Source organism: Papilio machaon, chromosome 16 (assembly GCF_912999745.1).
Source record: "Papilio machaon chromosome 16, ilPapMach1.1, whole genome shotgun sequence".
Taxonomy (NCBI): domain Eukaryota; kingdom Metazoa; phylum Arthropoda; class Insecta; order Lepidoptera; family Papilionidae; genus Papilio; species Papilio machaon.
Genome location: NC_060001.1, coordinates 6,470,945 through 6,494,332, shown reverse-complemented (window position 1 = coordinate 6,494,332; position 23,388 = coordinate 6,470,945). Strand labels below are relative to the sequence as shown.

Sequence of the window (23,388 nt, the reverse complement as noted above, 5' to 3'; positions counted from 1 at the left end):
CAATATTAAAAACACACACGATCTCTCACTAACACGAATAAATAACTACAAAGGTAAACTTTATCTTTCAATAAAGTACTCTTTATTTTTGGGTAACTTAATGCAAAAGAAAAAAAAATATTGAAACAAAATTTTATTATTGAATGTACAAATGCTTTTTAGATTTAGCAAATAAAAATGCAAATATTCACAAAATTTAGCTCCTTCATAAGATAGTATAAGTAAAAAAAACAAGCCATTTTTTTATACAAAACTGGCTACAAGTTTTAAATGCGTCAGGAATGTTCGACCTTGACAATACTGGTTCCTACATTAAATCTAAAGACATTTAACATTAATAGACAGGACATTAAGAATCAAATCGTACTCTAAAACTCTACTATTGGTAGAGTTTTTTTATGTCTATCAATTGTGACAGATAGTACTAAAGTTCTCGTAATGTCCACTCTATAATTATTATTTGAATCTCTTTGATTAATAATAAAAATTATTAAAATAAAACATTGTCATGACAATAATTTACAATATAATGTTTAAATTGCATTGAGTGAGATTTTATCATTATATTTTTAAATAAATAGGGAGATCCAAAATATTCGTTGCAAATGATTTCATTATGAAATTATATTTTTAAATAATGATAGCTAATGAATAAAATTTGTGCTTTATATAACATTATGTACATCGGAGAGTAAATTAATCATATTTTTGTATAAAAAAAATTCACCCTCAGATAAAGTTTGGGCGGTTTTAAATTATATTTAGGGCAACTTTTTTTTAATTGGCCTTCTAATTTATAATTTATTTCCTGTTAAAATAAGGATCTATTTAACTAAATATTATCAACGGAACAAATGTTTTACAATATAAAACTATTTGTTTTATTAGAAAGCAAGAAACTATGTATGCCATAAAAATAAACAAAATAATTTTCAGAAACATAAATTTCCCTTCAAATTGATTGCATAAACTACTAATAATAATGAAAAGGTGAATAAAAAATGGATCATTATGATTCTTACAACTAAATCAAGACAACAATTCATTCTGAAAGCGATGAAGTTATTCGGTTAAATAAATATTGCTTCAAATTTGATGTAACAATTCATAAACAATGTGTATACAAGAAAAAAAAAACACAACAATATTTCGATCGTAAAAATGGAAACTACACAACACTTCATATTACCTTTGTTTAAAAAAAAATCATCAATTTACATATTCAATAGTAACATCATATAATTTACTCTCATTGTAAAAAAAAATATATATAACTTCACTCGCTTACAGTTGAGATATTTCTACAGAACACATATATCTGCACTTGTGATATAGGAGTCTTTACATACCGTTACTTCAAGGTATCTCCGAGTACACATGCACTTGCTCTCTGAACCAGTGGAAGTACGACGACACGTGGAACTTTGTCGCGTTTAACGCTAGCTGCGTCTTATTCTGTAAGATCTCGGGTGCCCACTCGCCTCTGAAATATTTAACTAGATTAAGAATTAAGTTAAATTAATTGCTGGAGGCCTAATTTTAGTCCACATTCCCTTCCTATCCTTTTAAGGAAATGATGGGGAGTGTATTTGGCGTAGAAGGGGAAAAATTCTATTTCTGTGCATCTCTACCACCGTCAATTAAAGGTAGGCAATGCATCTGCAATTGTAGATATCTATGGGCAATGGTTGTTTCTCTATTTTGTCGAATTCAGGTGTCCGCACAACCATTTTCAACCTTATAATATAAAAAAACCTACTTAATCTACAGTTTAAAAGTCTTTATACTTGAATATTAGCTTATTACACTAGAGGTATATCCAAAAAGTCAACCAACATGTTTCTAAATCTATATATATATAAAAGAAAGTCGTGTTAGTTATACTATTTATAACTCAAGATTGGTCAAACTGATTTAGTTGAAAATTGATGGGAAGGTAGCTTAGAACTAGGAGACGGACATAGGATCTTTTTTATCTTGTGTGCAATTTCTTTCATTCCGCGCGGACGGAGTCGCGGGTAAAAGCTAGTCCTTCATAAAATAAAACAAACTTACACAAACACTTTGGTCTTGAAGTATTCAGCCGTCAAGAAATAATAGTCCGTCAAATATTTCTTCACAGTGACAAAACCAGTTGATGCATAAGACTGGATATTATCAATTAAGCCGGGGGCATATTGGTCTATTGTTTTTACAACTACTGGAGTCTTTTCATTTATGTACTCTCTCATATTTTCATACAAAATGCAGACCTTCTTCATTGTCAGTATTAACACATCTTTAGATAATTGCAAGTATGGTTTACAGACTTCAACGGTTTTGACGTAATATACCGGAGTATTTGTCTCAAGCCAAATGTATCCACGGGCTGTTGTTGATAAGGTCTTCTGCCAGGCCTTTTGGCTGTGCTCCAGCACACCAATATCATTCATAAATCTACCTGTTGTACTTTCTGAAAAGAAACATAAGTTTTTACCATAAAATTATAAAATTAAGTGATAATTTAAGTTTAAAAAGATTGTGGGAACTAAAATAACTTTGTTTTGTAGATATATGTGGAATATTGTTATATAAACTTGATATTATCAAGTGAAAACAATGTTATAACAAATTGTAATACATTGTAAAACAAACATTCCTAATGTGAAAAGATAAAGTTTATCAGCTGTAAATAACCCAACCTAACAATAACATAGATAAAAGTATAGTTAAAAAGTTAATTAAGTGCAGCACATAATCATTGTAACTGATTATTTCACATACAAAATGTTATTTGTGGTTATAACTTGTTAACATATATTTGTTATATTATAACTTACTGGGGAAGTTGCCTCCAGCTTTGGAGACATCGTAAGCGATCAAACCAGCAATGCCCACCAGCAACACAAAGCTGGCCCACAGCCAAGGGAACCTTCTAGTACTTGTCATTCTATCTAGAATATCCTAGGAGTAAAAAGAGCATAGTAATTATGAATACCTCCAAAAAAGGTATATACTAACTGATGTCAGTTTGATAAAGATGCTAATAATAATCTTCACATATATTTATTCTTACAAGTTTAATTAACTGTGATTATTTTATGGCACAACATTTAAAACAATAAAAAACATATTTCACTGTCGTGTCGTGTTCGTCATTTAAAACAGGAAAATTAAACATTTTAATCTTTAGTTTTTTGTAGTAGTGTGCTAACTCTTCAAAATATTCCTTCGTAATATTTTATAAATAATCAAATACGAGAAAATTTAAATACTCGAAAGCGATGGCATCAATACTTTCGTGTTTCCACCAAAATATCGACGCGGTCTCCCACCGAGTAACGGATGTTAAACGAATCAACATTTACAGTTACAAAGAATGGGCGTGTGCGTAAATCGAAGGTGTTTCTAGTTTGCTTCTATAGAATGTTTAAACGATTAAAAGATCACGGCAATACTGGTTTTATGGAAAATTACATATAGCAATTAACTAGACGCGGAAACGTATTTAAAAACATTAACATACCTTTTTTATCTCAGAAAAATTATTTCTTTCTTATGAAAACACTAACTATATCGATTTTTTATGATCAATATTGCAAATTGTATTTTCGATTTAAAATTTTGAAACAAAAATGTCGTCCTTTCTACTTCTTTACGAAAGAAGAATGAATGAAATCGAATGATTGGTTATTGAACGTGACAGATCAGTGTTGTCAGCGCAAAATAATACCAAAGATTAATAAAGTTTGAAATTTTTTATTTATTTGCACCACGTTTTTTTTTTATTTAATATTTAATTAAATTCGTACTAATTTTGATAATTGAAAAACGATAGTATTAAGTTAAATAAAAACATATTTATTTAATTGGAATCTTACCTGGCATATTTTATCAGCCTTAACAACAGTTTCGTCTTTCTTCTTCCCTTTTAACGCATCTTTACTTATTTCTTTATATTGTAGCACCGTAGTTTTCAATGATTTCAGTCTCAGTTTTGGGCTCACTTCAGTCCAGTTGCTATCTAAAAAGATTTTCCAAACATACGTTATTATAACAATGTTATAATAGTTAATTTAAAACAAGTAACATTTAGACCAAAGTTATTTGTTGCTAGAGTATTGTGTTTTGAATAAAAATACATAAAGCTACAATAAAATATTAAAAGCAAAAAAAATCTAATATACTTACTAATAAAATCTAGAAGAGTAGCAGACTGTTTAGTGCATTTGTGGAATAATTGTCTCCATGTTGCATTACAGGAGTCGTCTCGTCTCAAACAATCAACCAAACTGGCAACCAGAACTCTATTGTAAGGATCCAGGCTGTTGCCGCTTAGGTATTGATTGGGCAATTTTTTCATAATTTGGTTAAATGTAACTTGCAATTTATTTCCACTTTTGTTGAAAAATACGTCCTATAATTATATTATAATTTTGTTAAAACATCCTTAAACATGAAATAGAAACATTTTATATTTTTTCAATAACGAAGGAAATGGTAGAATCAAATTTTTGTATTTTTCGTGTAATTTTATGAAGTGAGCTGACATATTTTTATATTTAATGGTAATCATCAGCTCACTATACATCCCCAATGAGGGACACGGAGCAACCCCTAAGTTAGGGGTAACTAGGTCATAATCTACGACATTGGCCAAGTGCGGGATAGTTGACTTCAAACATATCATTGAATTTCTCCACATATATGTTATACATCATGATGTTTTCCATCACCGTTTATGATAATATAGATTTTTTTTTTATTGAATAACATACCTTATATTTACTTAATTGTTGAATAAGGTCACTTGCAAACTCTTTGGATAAACTGTTTTTCTTATTGTTTACCAAATCGAACATAGCAAAGAGTTGTTCCTGGCTTATTTTGGTTGCATCCATTTTACCATGCCTATCCAAGAGCTTAGATAAATATGTTATTATATATTTAGTGTAGCTCTTTAACTCAATTATGGGCAGGAATAATTCTTGCCAGGCTGAAAAGTAATTAAACACCTAAATAATGGATGGATTATAAGAAAAAAATAAAAAAACGTGAGCCGTCATGGGACGCCTGGCAGATGTGAAACATCGTGTGTGTACAAGTAATATGCATAATACCTTAGTATAGCGTGGCGACCCGTCGCCACGCCAACAATTCGGTTTACAAGTGAGCCTATAGATGTTTCACATCAATATTTGCAGTGACCATATTTTGTCAATTATTTGACTTGACCATTCTCATCGTTTGTAATATTGTATTTCAGAATTTGTAGTATTTTTACTAGTAGAAAGGTTTACAAAGAAATTAACAGTTTATGTTCATAAGGTTATCAATTGCCTTGAGAGGCAACTGTGTGATAACAGACTGTCCATATCAAATGTCAGAGTGTCAAAAATAATCTTTCATCAAAAGCTGATAAAACATATTGATTTTCATGACGAACACTTCAGTTGAACCTGAATAGTAAGAGTCCAATGGACGGCGAAATTTTTGTCGCTTATACGAGATTTATCTCTAACCTGAATTTCTCATTTACAGTGATTGCTGAGACGGAATAATAGCTTTTGCTATATAGCTCTCGCTTTTTTTAAATCTATATATATATAAAAGAAAGTCGTGTTAGTTACACTATTTATAATAACTCAAGATCGGTCGAACTGATTTAGTTGAAAATTAATGGGGTAGCTTAGAACTAGGAAACCGACATAGAAACTTTTTTATCTTGTGTGCATTTTTTTTATTCCGCGCGGACGGAGTCGCAGGTAAAAGCTTGTATTTAATAAAATTACATCTACAGACGCTTGGTCCGTACTCTTTTTTGCACAGGTTTTAGTTATATTCTTTTTTGGTTATCTTGTTCCTGCTTATTACATTCCTGCTTAATTTTTTTTTTAGGTCTTTCGCTTATTCAGGTTCAACTATATAGATATTTGCCATATAATTTTCTTGAGTTTGGTAATTTATTTATTTAACAGTTTTTAAAATTTTAGTATAACACATGACAAAATCTTTCATATAAATCAATAAAAACATTTACCTATTTAAAAAAATTAACATAAGGTAATTCTAAGGACTCTTTGAAATGAAATATTGCAACTTTTATATTCAACATACCTTTCATGCCAACTTCAAAATCATTTAGGCCACCTTGACCAAAAGCCCAGAGCAATGATAGACCAATAGGTGGTCTGTTCTGATAAGAATTCCTAAGACTGGCATTCTTGGCTATTGATGCTGTGCAAAACTCTGGGTACTCATGTGCCATCATTTGAAGAAGTAATCTATGGCCATTTACTGCTTGACCTATGAAAAAAATATCATTATTTTTAAAACTTAATTGTACAAAAATATATATTTCATACACTAACTTAAGAAAATTGAATCTGTTTAATGTTGCAGGTAGTTTAGTAAATTGATATTATGAAAAAAAAAAATGACTCAAAATGTTACTAATATTATAAATTCGATGTTTAGATGGACGGATGGATGTTTGTTTGAATGGCGGGATCTTGATGAAATTTGCCACAGATGTAGAATATCCAGCACATCATTATCTAACAACAGGTATATTTGCTGTGAAGAGCTGGTTCATTCATCACATATATATAAAAATGAATTGCTGTTCGTTAGTCTCACTAAAACTCGAGAACGGCTGAACGGATTTATCTTATCTTAGTCTTGAAATGTTTGTGGAGGTCTAGGGAAGGTTTAAAAGGCGAGAAAAAATGTATACCGCTATTAAGTTTTTTAACCTGCGCGCGGACGCAGTCGCAGGCGACAGCTAGTTACATATAAAAAAACAAACCTCTACTCATGTCATTAGCCAAAGCTGTAAGAGTGACATCAAAGAACAGCTGTATGTTAGCTTTCCCAGCATCCTGTAGCAACTTCTCCAAACTGGTCTTTATATCAACAGGAGTACCACTCAATGGATACAGATTATCGTAATTGGAGAAAGTTGGATCTTCAACATCAATTTGTATCTTTGTATTTAGAAAACTGGCAACTTCTTTCAACCATACTAATGGAGCATTCGAAAATCGAATCTTATTGGATGTTATTATATTCGCAAGTTCGGATGGGTCAATCTATGAATTATAAATTATGATTAATACAGGTTAATACAAAAATATATTTAACAATAGAAAAGATAGGAGGCTCAGGTTCTTGAAAATGGAAAAAAATTAAGCACAGTATAGTCACGAAACTCTATAATCTATTCACAAAATGCACCATTTTAATGGGATATTTCATTTTAGTAATGTTTTTACACATAAAATATATAAAGTATTTTCCTAATCAAGGAGTATAGTTGTTTTAAGTTTTTACTAAGACTATTACTTAAATCTTACTAATAATATAAATGCAATATTTAGATGGATGGATGGATGGATGTTTGTTACAAGGTATCTTGAGAACGGCTGTCTGATCTAGCTGAAATTTAGCATAGATATAGAACATAGCCTGGAAGAACACATAGGCTACTAATTAAGTTTTTTTTATGGATGGAGTCAACTTAATTATTACTGTTCTTAACTTTGTTAATATCTTGCATTTAATATGTGAATGTTATATTAAACCGAATCATACTACTATGCAGTTGCAACCTGTTATGTAAATCCTTGCATAAGAGTTGATCTTGTTTTACAACATGCCAAATTTACCCTTCACTTTTCTTTTATGTATTGCTTAAAAAATAATTAAATTACGTGGTGATAGTAAGATATATTTTCATTTTTATAATTCAGTTTTTTAAGATATATAATGGATTAGAGAAATAATTTAATTATGATTTTATATAATCATAACATACGGTTTCAGATTATTACACATTATTGTTAATAATTACGATATCTTCCTATATCTGTTGTAAAAAGTAAAAAAATAATGATTGAAAATGTATAACATTATTAATTGTGTGTAGACTATAAGTAACCTTACTTTAATAGTAACTAATTTATTCAGACTTACGGCTTCTAATGCACCCTCAATAGTTTTTGGCGGTTTTGGTTTCGGAGGCTCAGATTTCTTGTCCTTTTTACCCTTTTTCTCGCCATCCTTCTTTTTATCTTTTGGCGGCTTTTTAGTGTCATCAATTTCCATACCCGCGTAAAATGATTTTATTTGAGAGTGTGGAACTAAAATAATGGCATAAAAATGTTAAAGAAAGATAAATTATTTAAAAGATTTAAATAACCAAAGTAAAACTAACCAATATCTTCAAGTTTCGGCAAATTTTTATGGGGCTTCTTCTCGTCATCTTTTCCCGTTTTTACTTTACCATTTTGGGATTTCTTGTTTTTTCCGACAACTTCCCATTGGCCACTCGACATTATTATAGAGTTTCAAAATTGATTTTACTAAATTATTCAATTTTTGTAAATAAAGGGAAAGCGACAGGTTACACGTCAAAAACAAATCAAATAACAAAAAGTGTCAAATCAAACTGAAGGAAGTGCGTGCAACTGTTCATTCATTGGTCAGAAAATTCCACTTGGACAAAACGTGGCATTGTAAATTCAAAATGGTACTCCAGGTTATGCTATTTTTTTAATGTTTTAAATTAAAACAAAACCAAATTTGTTCTACAATAATGATGATATCCTCAAGAGCGGTTGATTATTTTAAAGTGAATTTGTTTTATTGTTTCCTTTTTAAGTTTCTATTTGATTTTATTTGATATCGACAAAATACGAGTTTCCTAAGACTACGTAATATCATCAATAACACTAATGTGTTTTTTAACCTATATTTTTAAATTAACATTTACATAAAATTATAAATTACGATTTCAAAAATATATGTTTTCAAATCTTAGCCGATAGTAGTTGACAGCGCAAATCTCAAACGTCATGTAAATTTTATATTCTTTGGTAGATCTTCTCTGTGTTGCGCTGTGTCAGTTTGCTTTTCGTCGTCTCTGTTTATGGTTATGACTAGAATATTGACTCGGATTTAATAAAATTACGCTCATATGTTTGTACAATAACAAGTGTTGGTTTAGTTGCAATTATTTGTCCCATGGTTGCTGTACTAAATAAACTACGATAGAAAAAATGGAGGACAAAATATTGGTAGAGGAAGTGTGTATCCTCACTTTACGAGAAAGAGTGTTTTTCGCAGCAAGAGATGGATTGTCTTTAACATTATATGCATTGTTATATGAAAAAAATACTGACGAAATTGACGATTTGCTAAATAGGGTAAGTTTTTTTTTAAATTTCATATGATGCCATAATCATATCAAAACCTGCAGTAATTTTTTGACGCAGATTCCTGTCATTTAATTTTCTATTTATATCGACATTATTCGTACATTACCTTTTGCGTGTCATGCAATGTTTGCGTTATTTATTAATTTTGCGTCGTTTGCAAGATATTTATCGGGGTTAATTTGTCTTATTCCTAATTGTTAACATCTTTATGTCCTTGGGCAACTATAAAAGTAGTGACTTGAATCTAATTACTCTGCACACTACAGGTATTTCAAATTCTTAAATATGTGATGAAATCATCTTGTGTAACATGATTTATTATATTACAATTTGTTATTGTCCCAGTTAAAAAATATGCAATTTTATTTCATGTTTAAAGAATGTAATGTCTTAGTTGTTTGATTGTCATTTTGTAATTGTATTGAGATCATGGTTATAGTGTTTTAATAGAAAACTAATTGATAAGAAGCTGTTTGAAACACAAATAAGAGGTATTTTGTTATAACAGTCCTTATATAAGTAGATATTTTCTTATTATTATATACAAATTGCACATAAAATTTGAGGTCACTGTGTATTGTATGTAGATTACTTTGTATTTAAATAAATAAATTTTTGAATACTACATCCCATGTTTCATAGTGACTAAGTCATTATTCACCATATTATCACACGACAAGAACACAAAACAAATTAAAATTGTATTATATTGTCAGAACAACAGCTTTTTGTCTCCCAAATTACTCTATTATTTGTTTTCACCGTCTTCCTTAGTCATGTCAACAAACTTGGTACTTGTGTTTTATTTATAGCTGCCTTCCTTTATCCGCATCACATGTGTTGTGTTCATGTCATTGACATTGCAACAAATTTATATTTAGACTCATGACCGACTTGAATTGTATACCCTTTTTTCTCTTCCCTTTGCCTTTAGTAAACATAAGAACATGATGCTTGGTCTAAATATGTTAGTGTTTTTTATGCTTATTAAATGATTAGAGAGATTTGCTGATGTTGTTGGTGGAATATTATAACACATACAGTGCCTATATGACTTAAGATAGATCATATGAGTTCTAATATAATACAATATTTATTAGTTTTTATCAGGGTTGATGAAAACCTTTGCCTAGTAAATATGTTCCAATACATATTACAAGCTTTTATTTAGTTTCACTTAACTCAATTTTTGTCATCAAATCTTGCAAATTAAATTTGATCTGCTTCCTGTTTACCGATTTAGCTGAAATTTTGCATACATGTGTAAATTGTTTGACAATGCATATACATATTATGGTGGTGGTGATCTGATGGGCTGAATGGTGGCCATAGGAACTTTGCAGTGAAACAATAAAACCTCATTGAGTTTAGGTGCATTACATTTTTTAATTCTTTTATTTAACAAGAACATAATAAAAGCTTGTTTTTAAAAAGATTTTTTCTTTTTTATTATTTAAATTATTACATTTTAGGAATAGTTTTTAAATAGTACTTGATTAAGACACAATATTGAATATCTTATTGTATTGTACAAATATGATTCCAATCAGATTTCTGTTGTCTAAACAATGAACAAAAATGTAAATAATCTTGTTGAATGTGATTGAAGAACCTAACATTATTTTTAAACATCACTAGAACTAGGTGTTGATGGTGAAACTAAATTTTTCCTGGGGACTTCTAGCATTATTAAGGGTCACTGAAATTCTTTTATCTGAGGAGCTGGAGTAATCCATTCATCCTTGTTTAAATGGAAAATATGTGATACTACTTCTAACACGGAAATATTAAACATTTTTTCTAGTATGGAAGGAATTGAAAGGGCAAATGGGGTTGGCATGTGAGGTGATTTATACAATAAACAATAAACCTTTTACTTTATTGCTGATGTCTATGGGCAAAGTTCACTTTGCTGTTTTAACTATTTCAGGTAGCACTTTCCACATATGTCACATTGGTATTTTTTTTAATATGAAATGTAAATTTTAGGATATATGTTGGGAGGGTATAAAGTGCACACCGCTTATAGCAGCTGCGCGTCATGGCCGTGAGGCAGCTGTTAGAATGCTCCTAGAGAAGTTCAGGCCTCCCGTCAGATTGGAGACAGAAGGCACTGTCAAGTTTGATGAATATGTTATTGAAGGTTTGTTATATTTATAATCACTATTTATTTCCGCTATTTTGTTAATCCTGTAATTATTACGCTTTCATAAATTTCTACCAGCTGTCATATGTATAAATAATCAGTCCCTTCGTAAGCATATCTTTTATACAATTCATACTTTCTTCGGACTTACTTTACCATTATAAGTTGGATGCTATTTTAATATTACATTATCATTCTAGAAAATAAAAAATGCACACAATTTTTTGTTGTTAGTTATTGGATGCTTACAAGTAAATATTTGGATGGAATTTAATTAAAATCGTAAGAACGTCTTTGTTTGTTGAATGGAACATTTTAAAATTGTGCAACATTGTTAATTTGAAATGTGTAGCCTTGCAGATTTATGAAAGTGTGCGATGTTTTTTTTTTTGTTGTTATAAAAAGGTTTTGTAATTAAAGATTGTTCCTTGTCTCAAGAACATTGACTTTTATCCTTGTTTTCGTGTTGATATATTTAGTGACACCTTTAATGTACAAAGGAGTTGGGATGTACCGCGCACTCATTAGTAAAGTAACTATGCATTAATAAAATACAGGACATTCTTAAATAAATTTTTGTAACCACTATAAGTGGTGGTGCTAGAGTTTAACATCAAGGAAGTTTAAAATGAGATTTTTCCAATAAAAAAATATTTTCTTAACCATCTGTAAATGCATTTATTGTACTTGTTAAATAAAGTTGGAAAGAATGATTATATAACATATTTTACACAATAAGTATTCTTTATATTAAGTCTCTAAAATTATTTTTCTTTAACTGCCACACAATAACACTAAATGATAACTAAAGGTGTCCCTCATCGTTAATTTTAGCGAGTTTTCATACTTATTATACTTTTATACGCAATTTTCTATATTAATATTATAATGAGGAAAGATTGGATTGTTTGTTTGCGTCGAATAGACTCGGAAAATACTGAACAGATTAAAAAAAAATATGATGACAAAGGTGATATTTATTACTAGTTTTTTTTTTAAATTTTGCAATATGAAGTTGCGGATAATAGTTATCTATCTGAAATAAATATTAACATCCTTGAATGAGTCTCTACTTTTGCTACAGACTTGTCACCCTGGCGTTGACTTTCTGTACCTGGCATCAATCCAGAAACGTCTTTGTTTCCCTCGTATGACTTATAGCAATTAAATTCGGCGTAAGGTGTTATAAATTACTTTGGCATTGCCGTACGATGTACACGGGTCGTAATCGTCATAGTCCCGTGTTTCTTTGAAATCGAAAGCACTACTAATATAGTTTCGACGAATCACGGGCAATCGTTTTATTATAGAATCTATGTTATTCCGTTCGTACATATTTTCTTTGTTACGAAAGTTTAAAAACAAAGATATTTCTGTAACATATTATGTGTAATATTAGCTTAATTTAATATGTCGTGTACGTGGTAATCTAAATTCGTAAATTATGAAAACATTTTCTTGAGTCTTTTTATACAAGGAATGATAAATATAATGAATACAAAATATTAGCAGTCGCCTGCGACTCCGTCCGCACGGAATTAAAAAGAAACGTAATAAGTAGCCTATGTGTTCTTCCAGACTATGTTCTACATTTGTGCCAATTTTCATCAAGATCCGTTGAGCCGTTCCGGAGATACTTTCAAATAAACATCCATCCATCCATCTAAACATTCGCATTTATAATATTAGTGAAGTTAAATGAAAAATAGACGTGAACTTCTGATAGTCACGGACTAAAGATAGCTTTTCGTTATACAGCTGAGGAGTGAATGTTTAGTTTGTTAAATTAATATAATAAATTCCAGGTGCAACAGCGCTCTGGTGCGCTGCTGGTGCAGGTCACTTGGGCATCGTTAAGCGTCTGGTGCGTGCTGGTGCAAACGTCAATCATGCGACAAAGACCCTAAGCACACCACTCCGAGCGGCCTGCTTCGATGGCCGTCTAGACATAGTTAAATATCTAGTGCGACATGGCGCTGATATACATAAAGCGAATAAATATAATAATACATGTCTAATGATAGCAGCGTACAAAGGACATTTGGATGTGGTAAGTTTAATATGCTCTATGTATGTTACCACACACAAAAACGTCCAAACTAACTGTACTACTATAAAATTTCGGACAACTATAGAAATGGAATGGCAGTTTACTCGTTTAAAATTGAATTACCGTTGTTTTTTGAAATCTATATACAACATATCGACATCCCTGTCATTATCTCAGACAAAAGAGAGATAACAATATGTTTAATCGGGGATTTTGGCCTTAGAAATAGACGGTCAGCCGTAAAAGCTACAGGTCATAATGGAAATTAAGTACAGTTGCGGAAATCCGCGGTATTCGATTTACACCAATTGACTTTATTCTTACAATGAGACAAACTTCGCCTCTTCTTATACATTAAAAAGCTATGTCCTATTGATTACTGTTCCGCGTCGATGTCTCAATGTGTACAAACTGTTCAAACGATTGTAGCTTTTAAGATGGAACACCGCTAGATTTCTCGATTGTACATACAATAAAACATTCTACTAAGGATTGTTATTAAATAATCTATGTTTCAAATACCATAATTTTTAAATGTCTTATAATTTTTTTATATTTTGTCAATGAATTCACGATATTATCTGTAGACATGACATTTTATTTTTTATCGTTTAAGGTTATATGTAAAGTTCAATAGCTTTATGAATTATCTAACGTATCCGTGGCGTGGATTTATCGTACAATTTGTTATCGTGAGAATTTTCTAACATTGAAAGTTATGTAGCATTTTGTTTTATCAACATTCAGAGATGATTATTAAATCATATGTTGTTAAAACTAACATTAATGACAAGTTCTCATTTTTTTACTAGCCTGGTTAGCTGTACACTTACTGTATAATATTACAGATTTTTCCCACGACTCCGTCCGCGTAGAATTAAAAAAAAAAAACTTTATAAGTAGTCTATGTGTTCTTCCAGACTATGTTCTACATCTATGTCAAATTTCATTAAGATCCGTTCCGTTAAGATACCTTCAAACAAATCATCCAACCATCCATGTAATAATTTGCAAGAATCTTACGGCATTTTTTACATTCGCAAGAAAGCGTAAGATTTATGTACTTAAACTTTAGTTTAATTTTTGTCCACCAGGGAAGATAAGTTCTTACTTTTCTGCAGTATCTTTAGTTAGTTGGGTTTGTTTTTTAAATTTAATTATTAGTATGTTTTGTCTGTGTACTCTAGGTTCAATTCTTGTTGGACTCTGGTGCGAAAGTGGACGAGCGCGCACTGTGCGGTGCGACTGCGCTGCACTTTGCGTCTGAATGCGGACACGCGGCAGTCGTCTGCGCACTCATAGATCATAATGCTAAGATACTTACTAACGAGAATGGTAAGTAGTCTTAAGTGTCAATGTGTGAATTTAGTCTACTATAAATGTATCTTTTATGTGTTTTGTACATTTATATTTAATATGTTTTTTATTTATTTAACTTTATATAAATTCCATACATTGATTTACAGTTATGTTCACTTATTCTTTATTACAATTTTTTTTAATATGTAATTTTATACATATTAAGCATAAGTTTACTTTGGGATAGTTTTCAATTCGTATCGTGAAAAATGTTTTTTTTTTAGATTTGTTTTATACCACCTTCAAATTTTATAAAGTCTCATAGTAACTTAAATGGTTTTATTTAAGAGCATCATATTGTATATATCGAGGATTGAAAGGCTATTTGTTTTAAGCGACATTTTTTGCGATATTGACTTATATATATATTCAGAATCAGAAAAATTCCCTGATTCCGAATCTATATATATAAAAGAAAGTGGTGTTAGTTACACTATTTATAACTCAAGAACGGCTGAATCGATTTGACTGAAAATTGGTGGGCAGGTAGCTTAGAACCAGGAAACGGACATAGGATAATTTGTACCCCGTTTTCTATTTTTTATTCCGTGCGGACGGAGTCGCGGGTAAAAGCTAGTATATATAAGTCAATATCGCAAAAAATGTCGCTTAAAACAAATAGCCTTTCACCCCTCGATATGTATTTTTTTGTGTGACATATAATTGTGTCAGGTATGACACCGCTGCAGTGCGCGGCGGAGCGGGCGCGTGCCTCAGTAGTGGAGCTGTTGGCGACGAGGCCGGAGGTGACGAGGGCGCAGTCTATTGAGGCCTACGAACTGTTGGGAGCGTCTTTTGCTAACGATAAAGAGTACTATTGTTTAAGGGTAAGTAAAGAATTATATTTCCTGTCTCCTTTTGTAGGACATAATGACACTTTTTTACTTGCATTATGACATTTTGATATAATTTTTGACTTTGAAATTGTATCGATATAAATAAATGCGAATGTTTAGATGTATGGATGGATGTATGGATGTTTGTTTGAAGGTATATCAGGAATGGCTGAACGGATCTTTATTGGCACAGGTGTAGAATGTAGTTTGGGAAAACACATAGGCTAACTTATTAAGTTTTTTTTAATTTCACGAGGACGGAGTCGCAGGCGATAACTAGTTTTAAATATTTTTTACTTCTTTTGAATGTGAAATTTGTTTTGTATGTATGAAAGTTTGTATGAATAAATATTAATGTTTGGTTTGTGTGATTGTGTGTAGATGGCGTACCAGTACCTGCACCGTGCGATGGTCATGCGGTACGACACTCGGTACGGACTGCTGCTGAAGAAGCCCGCGGACCCGATACCAGCTTACGACAACTGGAGGGAGAGCACTACAATAGAGGTATAATATATTTAATACTATATTATGTTGAAGGATTTGAAGAATTAACATATAAATACTACTTTACGATATTGAAGTTAAGTTTTAAAAACTTTAAGGAGTGTTAGAACTTATATTTATTAAATTGAATGTAATAATATTGTCTATTGTCATATATCTTAGAGATAATGTACTATTTTGTCATTTATATGAATTAATGGTTAATTCTTTAGTGTTTTGTCTGATGAGTGTTTGTTGCGGAGATCTAATTAATCCTCTTTCCTTTCTTTTTTATAAGGAAAAGAAAGAAAAGGAAAATGGATTTGATGGAGAAGGGAACTTGAAGGAAGGGGAAATGGTCTCTTTCTTACCTTGGTCTCTATCCTCCGTAAAAGTAGTTGTGTACTGGTTATTGTCACTCCTCGTGTGATAGGATGTGGAGAGGCTGCATGGGAATGCGCATGCGCTGCATATGGAGGGTCTGGCGGTACGGGAGCGTGTACTGGGACGAGGATGTCCAGATCTCCCCCATCCTGTAGTCTTCCGTGGCGCAGTGTTTGCTGACGAGGCTCGTTTTGACCGTTGTCTCGCACTCTGGAGACATGCGCTGCAGCTGCGACATCACAACAAGGTCAATGCAACTAAGTTACTAATGGTCGTTTGTAATCCAGTACAGTGTACAACTGTCCTATTTGTTGGAGTATACAGTACTGTCAAAGATAGTCTGGATTTTATAAAAGGATACCTTGTAATCCGATAAGTAACAGATAGAAGATATTCTATACTAGTTGTTACTCGTGTATCCATCCGGGGAAATTAAAAAATAAGTTGAAAAGCAGCCTATATGTTCTACATCTGTGCCAAATTTCAACAAGATTTGTTGAGACGTTCCGGAGATACCTTCAAACATACATCCAACTAAACTTTCGCATTTATAATATTAGTAAGATGTTATACTGTGAAGTTAAACGTTAAATTAACGACATTAATTTTATATAAGTAAGAAAAATAACTTTACATAAATAATTGTTGAAAAACAAAATTGTAATAATCAAAAACTATGCATAAAATGTCAATTATGAATCAATCAATTTATGAAAAACTAGCTTTTACCCGCGAATCCGTCCGCGCGGAATAACAATAGAAAACGGGGTAAAAACTGTCCTATGTCCGTTTCCTGGTTCTAAGCTACCTGCCCACCAATTTTCAGTCAAATCGATTCAGCCGTTCTTGAGTTATAAATGGTGTTACTAACACAACTTTCTTTTATATATATAGATATAGATGAAAATGCAGCCCCTTTGTAGTTGAATCAACCCTTCAACATTTCAACTGTTGAAAGTTTTTCATCTAACTAATTGAATTCAACGCAAATTTACATTGTGATTAAGAGAAAAAAAAATTGAATATTTCCCCTAAACGTTTATAGAATAAAAATCCACAGACTGATCATATCATAGACTAAAAAATTACCACAGATCTATGAGAGTTTAGTATTAACTTAAATATACGCTAAGGGATAATTAAAGTTTGTATTAATTAATACTAGATAATGGCAGTAATAGTTAACTTTATTTATAGGTGTCAATAGTTAAGGATCTTTTGAGGTTCGCGCAAGTCTTCTCTCAAATGATTCACATCGGTATTGAATTGCCATTAAATCAGGTAATATTTAACTTTTAATTAATTAAAAATAAACTAACAGCTGTTAAGTAATCTTTAGCACTAACTATGAGTACCTCAGTTACTTAATTCATGTTTTAATTGTTTTTTTTTGCAGGTGTGTTTTGTATTGGAAGCGTGTGCAGAAGAATTAAAGCGAGGTCAGATGAGGATCAAAAAGCCGCAGATCAATTTTGACCCGGAGGCCTTGATAGTATGTTGCTATTTTATATGTTATATTTTTCCTCATTTATACCCATTTATTAGTTGTAGTGATGTGTTTAATCGATATGATTTATCGATATCGATTAAACACATCACTAGTTGTAGATGACATTTTTTAAAGCGTTATAGTACACGTTTTTAGTTTAGTACCTATTTTAAGTAGATGGCGCTTTCTAGTTTTTCTTGCAATTTTTTTTTCTTAATAGACGTTTTTTATTTAATTCTGAATATTACTATAATTATTAGTAAAGAATAATTTAAATCATAGCGATGTGAATATTTTTGATCAATTGAACTGTGTTTTTTTTAATATTGAATATATTTTAATACAACATCCTTTCTTTATAAAGACTTAGATGTGATATTTATAGATTTAAAATGAACGGTCGTTTGATGGTTTTAAGTGTGAAGTTATAGAGCAGGGGGTCCCAAAGTGGTCCCCAAGGGGTTGATATCGGTTACCTAGGGGTCGACATAAACGAAAACCGATTTTGGGGGACGACTAGGTCTAAAAATGTCCTATTAATAATAATCTACTAAAACTTAAAGCTTAATTCTCACTCTGACTTCTTCTATTGACCTAAGTCAGTGATTGTCAAACTTTTTTCTTTCACCGCCCCCTTTGAAAATCAATTATATTTCAGAGCCCCCTAATTTTTATTCAGCCCTAAAACTTAAAAACCACAATTTCATTAATTTAATTAATTTCAATACCCCCCATTTTTTGGGCCCCTTATCGCCCCCTCCTAGGTTTCAAACGCCTCAAGGGGGCGTTATCGCCCACTTTGGGAAACACTGATCTAAGTCAATAGGAAAAATAACACTCTGTGGCAGCTGTTTTAAGTTAGCGGACTATGAATAAAGGAGTTGATCTTAAAAGTAGGTAATTTGGCAATGGGGGTCTGAAGTAACAGTTCATTTTGGTAAAGGGTTCACTTGTCCAAAATAGTTTGGGGATAGATTCAATATTTCAGTTTGTAGGTAATAAGAAATTAATAGTTATGAGCGCCTTAAGTTTTAGAATAGCAACAATAATCACCACTAAAGTGCGTACATACACTAACAAATCATCTGTACTTTTGTCGCGTTTACATTTGCCAGATAACAATCTATATAACTATATTAAAGAATGTTTCACAATATCCAAGTCCTGAATAAGCTTCTTTGAATTTATTTTTCATACAAACATTTCAATTTGTATGGAAAAAACAACATATTTCATACACGTGATATATTTGCGTAACAAAAAGATTTTTTTTAAATTTTGTCTGTATATGTATGTTCGTAAGACTGTATGTTCAGGGTCATCTTGTTTTTTTGGGTATGTACTTCTACAGACTGCCGTTTCATTATGGTTTTATATTAATAGACAGACAAAACTATCTGACCCTATGGGCAAAAGTGAAAATAAATTATGACAGCTCACTAGCGCCCCTCTGACAATGTCAAAAAAGTCACAAGATTCTCTTTGTACTGTAGCTGTCATGTCATTTTATAAGTCTATGGTTTTAAATATTTACAGAATAAACCGCGATAGCAACGCCTCTCACAGATTCTGATATCTTAGTTTACTATGGTTAGGTTTTTAACCGACAGATAAAAGGACAACATTTTTACTTGATAAGTATCATTCGATTTGTATACTTTTAAAGTGTTATCAGTCAGTTTTTTTTTTTAATTTAGTTATGTAGTATTGTTAGGAGCAATGTAAACGCGACGGTATAGAGTGTTGCTAGTGTTGAATATCAGAGCTTGGCTCTCGCGTACTCGCAACAGGAGGAGTACGAGAGCAACGTGCGGACCGCGCTCTACCTGGTCGCGGTCGCTGCGAGACTGCTGGAAGATCCTGAACATGATGAGGTAGTATCAACTCTATTAAATATTAGTAATAAAAAGGTACATTATTTATCAAATCGGCCATAAATGGGAAGAAAAACTGTCTTTTGCTGAGATAGCAAAAAGGTTCATTCAAAAAATTAAAAAATAAGTATTTTTTATAGCTGATAAATTATTTATAACAAAAATGGCTTTGGAACTCTTTTGATTTCGGCAGACAGGTAACAAGGAATACATTTTTAAATAAGAAAATATCCCCAGAAGTTTATATACGTCAGTATATAAACTTTGACAGTTGACAGATGACATCGGACTTTTGGCGCTACCGTCACTTAGAGCTTTCAGTTTTTCTCTCCATTTTTTTTCCGCTAAATTTTACACAATCTAGTATATTTTTTGGACGTTTTTTCGCTTAATATATCAGCTGTGAATATTGTACAGTTTTTCTTGAGTTTTTTACACTTTAAACCAGAATTTGCAAGAAATTGTAACATTTTCGAACTTTGAATATAAAATATTGAAATGGCTACCTCATAAATTGACCAAACTGAAACGAAAAATATACAAAAGGTGATATAATTGTAAGTGAGCGTGAGGTGATACTTGAAGCAGCAGTATATTGTTGCGCAGGAGTCGCGCAGTGCTGTACGTCGTGCGATATTCGGTCTGCGAAGTGTGCGGCTGCAGTCTGGTCAGACATTGCTGCACCTTGCTGCAGACCGCCGCACGCCAGTAGACGACTTCCACACCAGCGATGTCTGTCAGTCAGTACACATTCAAATACTTAATCCTTCATCATCATCATCATCAGCTACGTCCTCACTGAGGGGCTCGGAGCCTACCCCAAGTTAGGGGTGACTTAATCCTTACTTCCTTACTAATATTATAAATGCAAAAATAACTCTGTTTGTTTCGCTTTCACGCTAAAACTATGGAACTGATTTAAATTAAATTTGGTAAACAAATAATCTAGAGCTTGACAAAGGATATAGGCTACTTTTTAACGCGAAAAAGGGGTTGTAAGGGGTTGAAAGTGGGGGTTGGAAATTTGTATAGAAGTATAGTCATTTTTATAGTTAAAAGCTTGAAACTTATTTTTGGTCTGTTAATTTGATATAGACATTCAAAGTACTTAAAAGTTTTACCCTCAAAGGTGTAAAGTAACAATAAAGTTTATAAGTTTAATTAAAATGATTAGCCTAAATAATTAAAATCCTATCCGAAGACGGTATTTCATGCGGGCACAGATAATGCAACACTTGAAACTAACTAACTAACTAACTGTGTGTGTTCTTTCAGACTATGTTCTACATTTGTGACAAATTTCATTAAGATCCGTTAAGATACATTCAATCAAACATCCATCCATCCATCCATTCCCCCTTTACAATTTAGTAAGGTTATATAGTGAATATGTTTGTTGTTTAGGTTCCCGTGTGCGCGTACGACGCGGTTACTACTGGAGTGCGGCGCGGAGGTTGACGCGGCAGATGACACGAGACGCACCGCGCTACACGTCGCCCTCATATCTGTACCGTTAATGCCTGGTAAGAAACATTACACACGAAAAACTACAATTTTATCTTACTTATATTATAATACTAGCAGTCGCGTTCGACTTCGTCCACGTGGAATTAAAAAAAAAACTTATTAGTAGCCTATGTGTTCTTTCAGACTATGTTCTACATCTGTGCTAAATTTCATTAAAATCTGTTGAGTCGTATGGGAGATACTTTCAAACATCCATCCATCCATCTAAATTTTCGCATTTATAATATTAGTAAGATTATAAATGCCAATATTTGAGTGGATGGACGGATAGATGGATGTTTTTAGAAGGTATCTTTTGAACGGATAAACGGATCTTGATTAAATTTGGCACAGATGTAGAACATAGTCTGGAAGAACACATAGGTTACTTATTAAGTTTTTTTTTTTAATTCCGTGCGGATGGAGTCGCGGGCAACAGGTAGTCTAACAATAATTGACTTTCTGGTATAAGCCGAGAAATAGTCCAGGATTGATGATCAAAGGTACATCATTGTGACCTGGCTAATGATAATTTAAAAGTGACTACAGTAAAGGTGGATAGTTTTTTTTTTAGTTTATGAAATGTGTTATAATTTGGAAACGTTAGCGCCATCTATCTGAATGTTATGATATGACTAAGTATGTTGTGTACAGCGGAGGAGCAGCAGCAGTGGGGTGAGGCTCACTGTGCGGTGGCACGCGAGCTGCTGGCTAAAGGTGCGCACGTTGACGCAGTAGACGCGGACGGTCTCACGCCACTCCTCGCCGCTATGGAAGGTAACTACTACACAAAATAACTAATCGTTGGTTTCTGACATCAATTACTCTGTATAAAAAGTATTCTCTCAATATCTTTGAGGTTTTGGTCTCAGAAACCCACGATTAATGAAACTTTTTAGACTATTGTTAATTTTAATTATGCTTTTTTGCTATTTCAAAGGTCCCGCAGAGAGTTTAGTGCGGTCAGCACTGAGGCCGAGGTTGTCGTGTCTGGCGGCGGCTGCGCTGGCGCAACACCGGCGTCAGTACAGACCCTCGCAGGTCCCTCGTGACCTTCACGACTTCCTCACCATGCACGGCGTCACGCCCATGAAGTAGCCCCTCCTATTTCACATGCACGCGTCCATGAGATTTACACCTCATATGATAACCTCATGAGGAACTTTAGACCTCATATTATCACGTCATGAGGTGCTTTAGACCTCATATGATCACGCCATGAGGTTCTTTAGACCCCATGTGATCACATCATGAGGTGCTTTAGACCTCATATGATCACGTCATGAGGTGCTTTAGACCTCATATGATCACGCCATGAGGTTCTTTAGACCTCATATGATCACGACATGAGGTGCTTTAGACCTCACGTTATCACGTCATGAGGTGCTTTAGACCTCATGTGAAGAATTTAAGGTTATGATGTTATTTTGCTGGTAGCAAATGATACGACCTCATTATTGTTTTAAGTTGAATATCATGTAAAAGACTTATTATGGATTTAAGAACACATCCTCTCCCCTTTAGCCAATTTCCGTACTTTCTCTTCCTCTTCTACTCCTATTCCCTCACTCTTTTCCTCTTCCAAGTCTGTCAAATATTTACTCAGCTATACTAATTTTATGACCAAAAAATTGTTTTTAAAATGCATTGAATGTTACGATTTTTTTAAATTTACTTTTTATTTTGAATATTTTCATTGCACAAATTTCTTATAATTTAAATATGAAATGTATTTAATGAGGCTCTAATGTAGCGAAATATTATATGTATATATAAATTTTGCGCCATACAAAGGATATATTGTCCGCCATTTTGACGTAGCGTCCATTTTGTGTTCGTTAGAAAATTTTCAATATAATACGATGTTGACATATAAAGCATTTTAAAAATGTTTTATTTTGTGAAATTAAATACCAGTTTTAATAAGAAATTTCTTTTAAATTATAAACATAGGTGAATATTTTGGATTCACAAATTTGATTTATTTTTCGTATTAATTTAATTTGATATTGTTAAAAAAAATAATTAAATCTTTCAGTTTACTTATTAATATCGTGTATG

At 32.2% G+C, this 23,388-nt stretch overlaps 2 protein-coding genes across 4 annotated transcripts; one reads left to right on the top strand and one right to left on the bottom strand.

Annotated features, from left to right (window-relative positions):
* Positions 1–1,111: 1,111 nt before the first annotated feature.
* On the bottom strand, positions 1,112–8,423 carry LOC106716543 (transmembrane protein 214). Its single transcript, XM_045681482.1, has 10 exons — positions 8,195–8,423; positions 7,954–8,120; positions 6,788–7,070; positions 6,097–6,285; positions 4,758–4,975; positions 4,171–4,396; positions 3,861–4,003; positions 2,820–2,943; positions 2,056–2,452; positions 1,112–1,483 (listed from the first exon to the last, which is right to left on the bottom strand). Exons 1-10 carry the CDS (start codon positions 8,313–8,315, stop codon positions 1,357–1,359), a joined length of 1,995 nt encoding a protein of 664 aa, XP_045537438.1. The 5' UTR covers positions 8,316–8,423; the 3' UTR covers positions 1,112–1,356.
* A 425-nt stretch (positions 8,424–8,848) lies between these two features.
* Positions 8,849–22,481, top strand: LOC106716482 (protein fem-1 homolog B). Of its 3 annotated transcripts, none has more exons than XM_045681728.1 (14): positions 8,849–9,185; positions 11,187–11,340; positions 13,149–13,393; positions 14,581–14,728; positions 15,425–15,579; positions 15,970–16,095; positions 16,508–16,705; positions 17,656–17,739; positions 17,855–17,950; positions 19,738–19,821; positions 20,428–20,561; positions 21,226–21,344; positions 21,982–22,104; positions 22,268–22,481. In XM_045681728.1, the coding sequence occupies exons 1-14, from the start codon at positions 9,039–9,041 to the stop codon at positions 22,423–22,425; spliced, it is 1,971 nt and encodes a 656-aa protein (XP_045537684.1). In that variant the 5' UTR covers positions 8,849–9,038; the 3' UTR covers positions 22,426–22,481. The 3 variants fall into 3 exon arrangements, with proteins under 3 accessions (XP_045537684.1, XP_045537683.1, XP_045537685.1); XM_045681727.1 differs by having other exon boundaries at positions 19,711–19,821; XM_045681729.1 differs by lacking the exon at positions 8,849–9,185 and adding an exon at positions 9,306–9,463 and having other exon boundaries at positions 19,711–19,821.
* Positions 22,482–23,388: the final 907 nt, after the last annotated feature.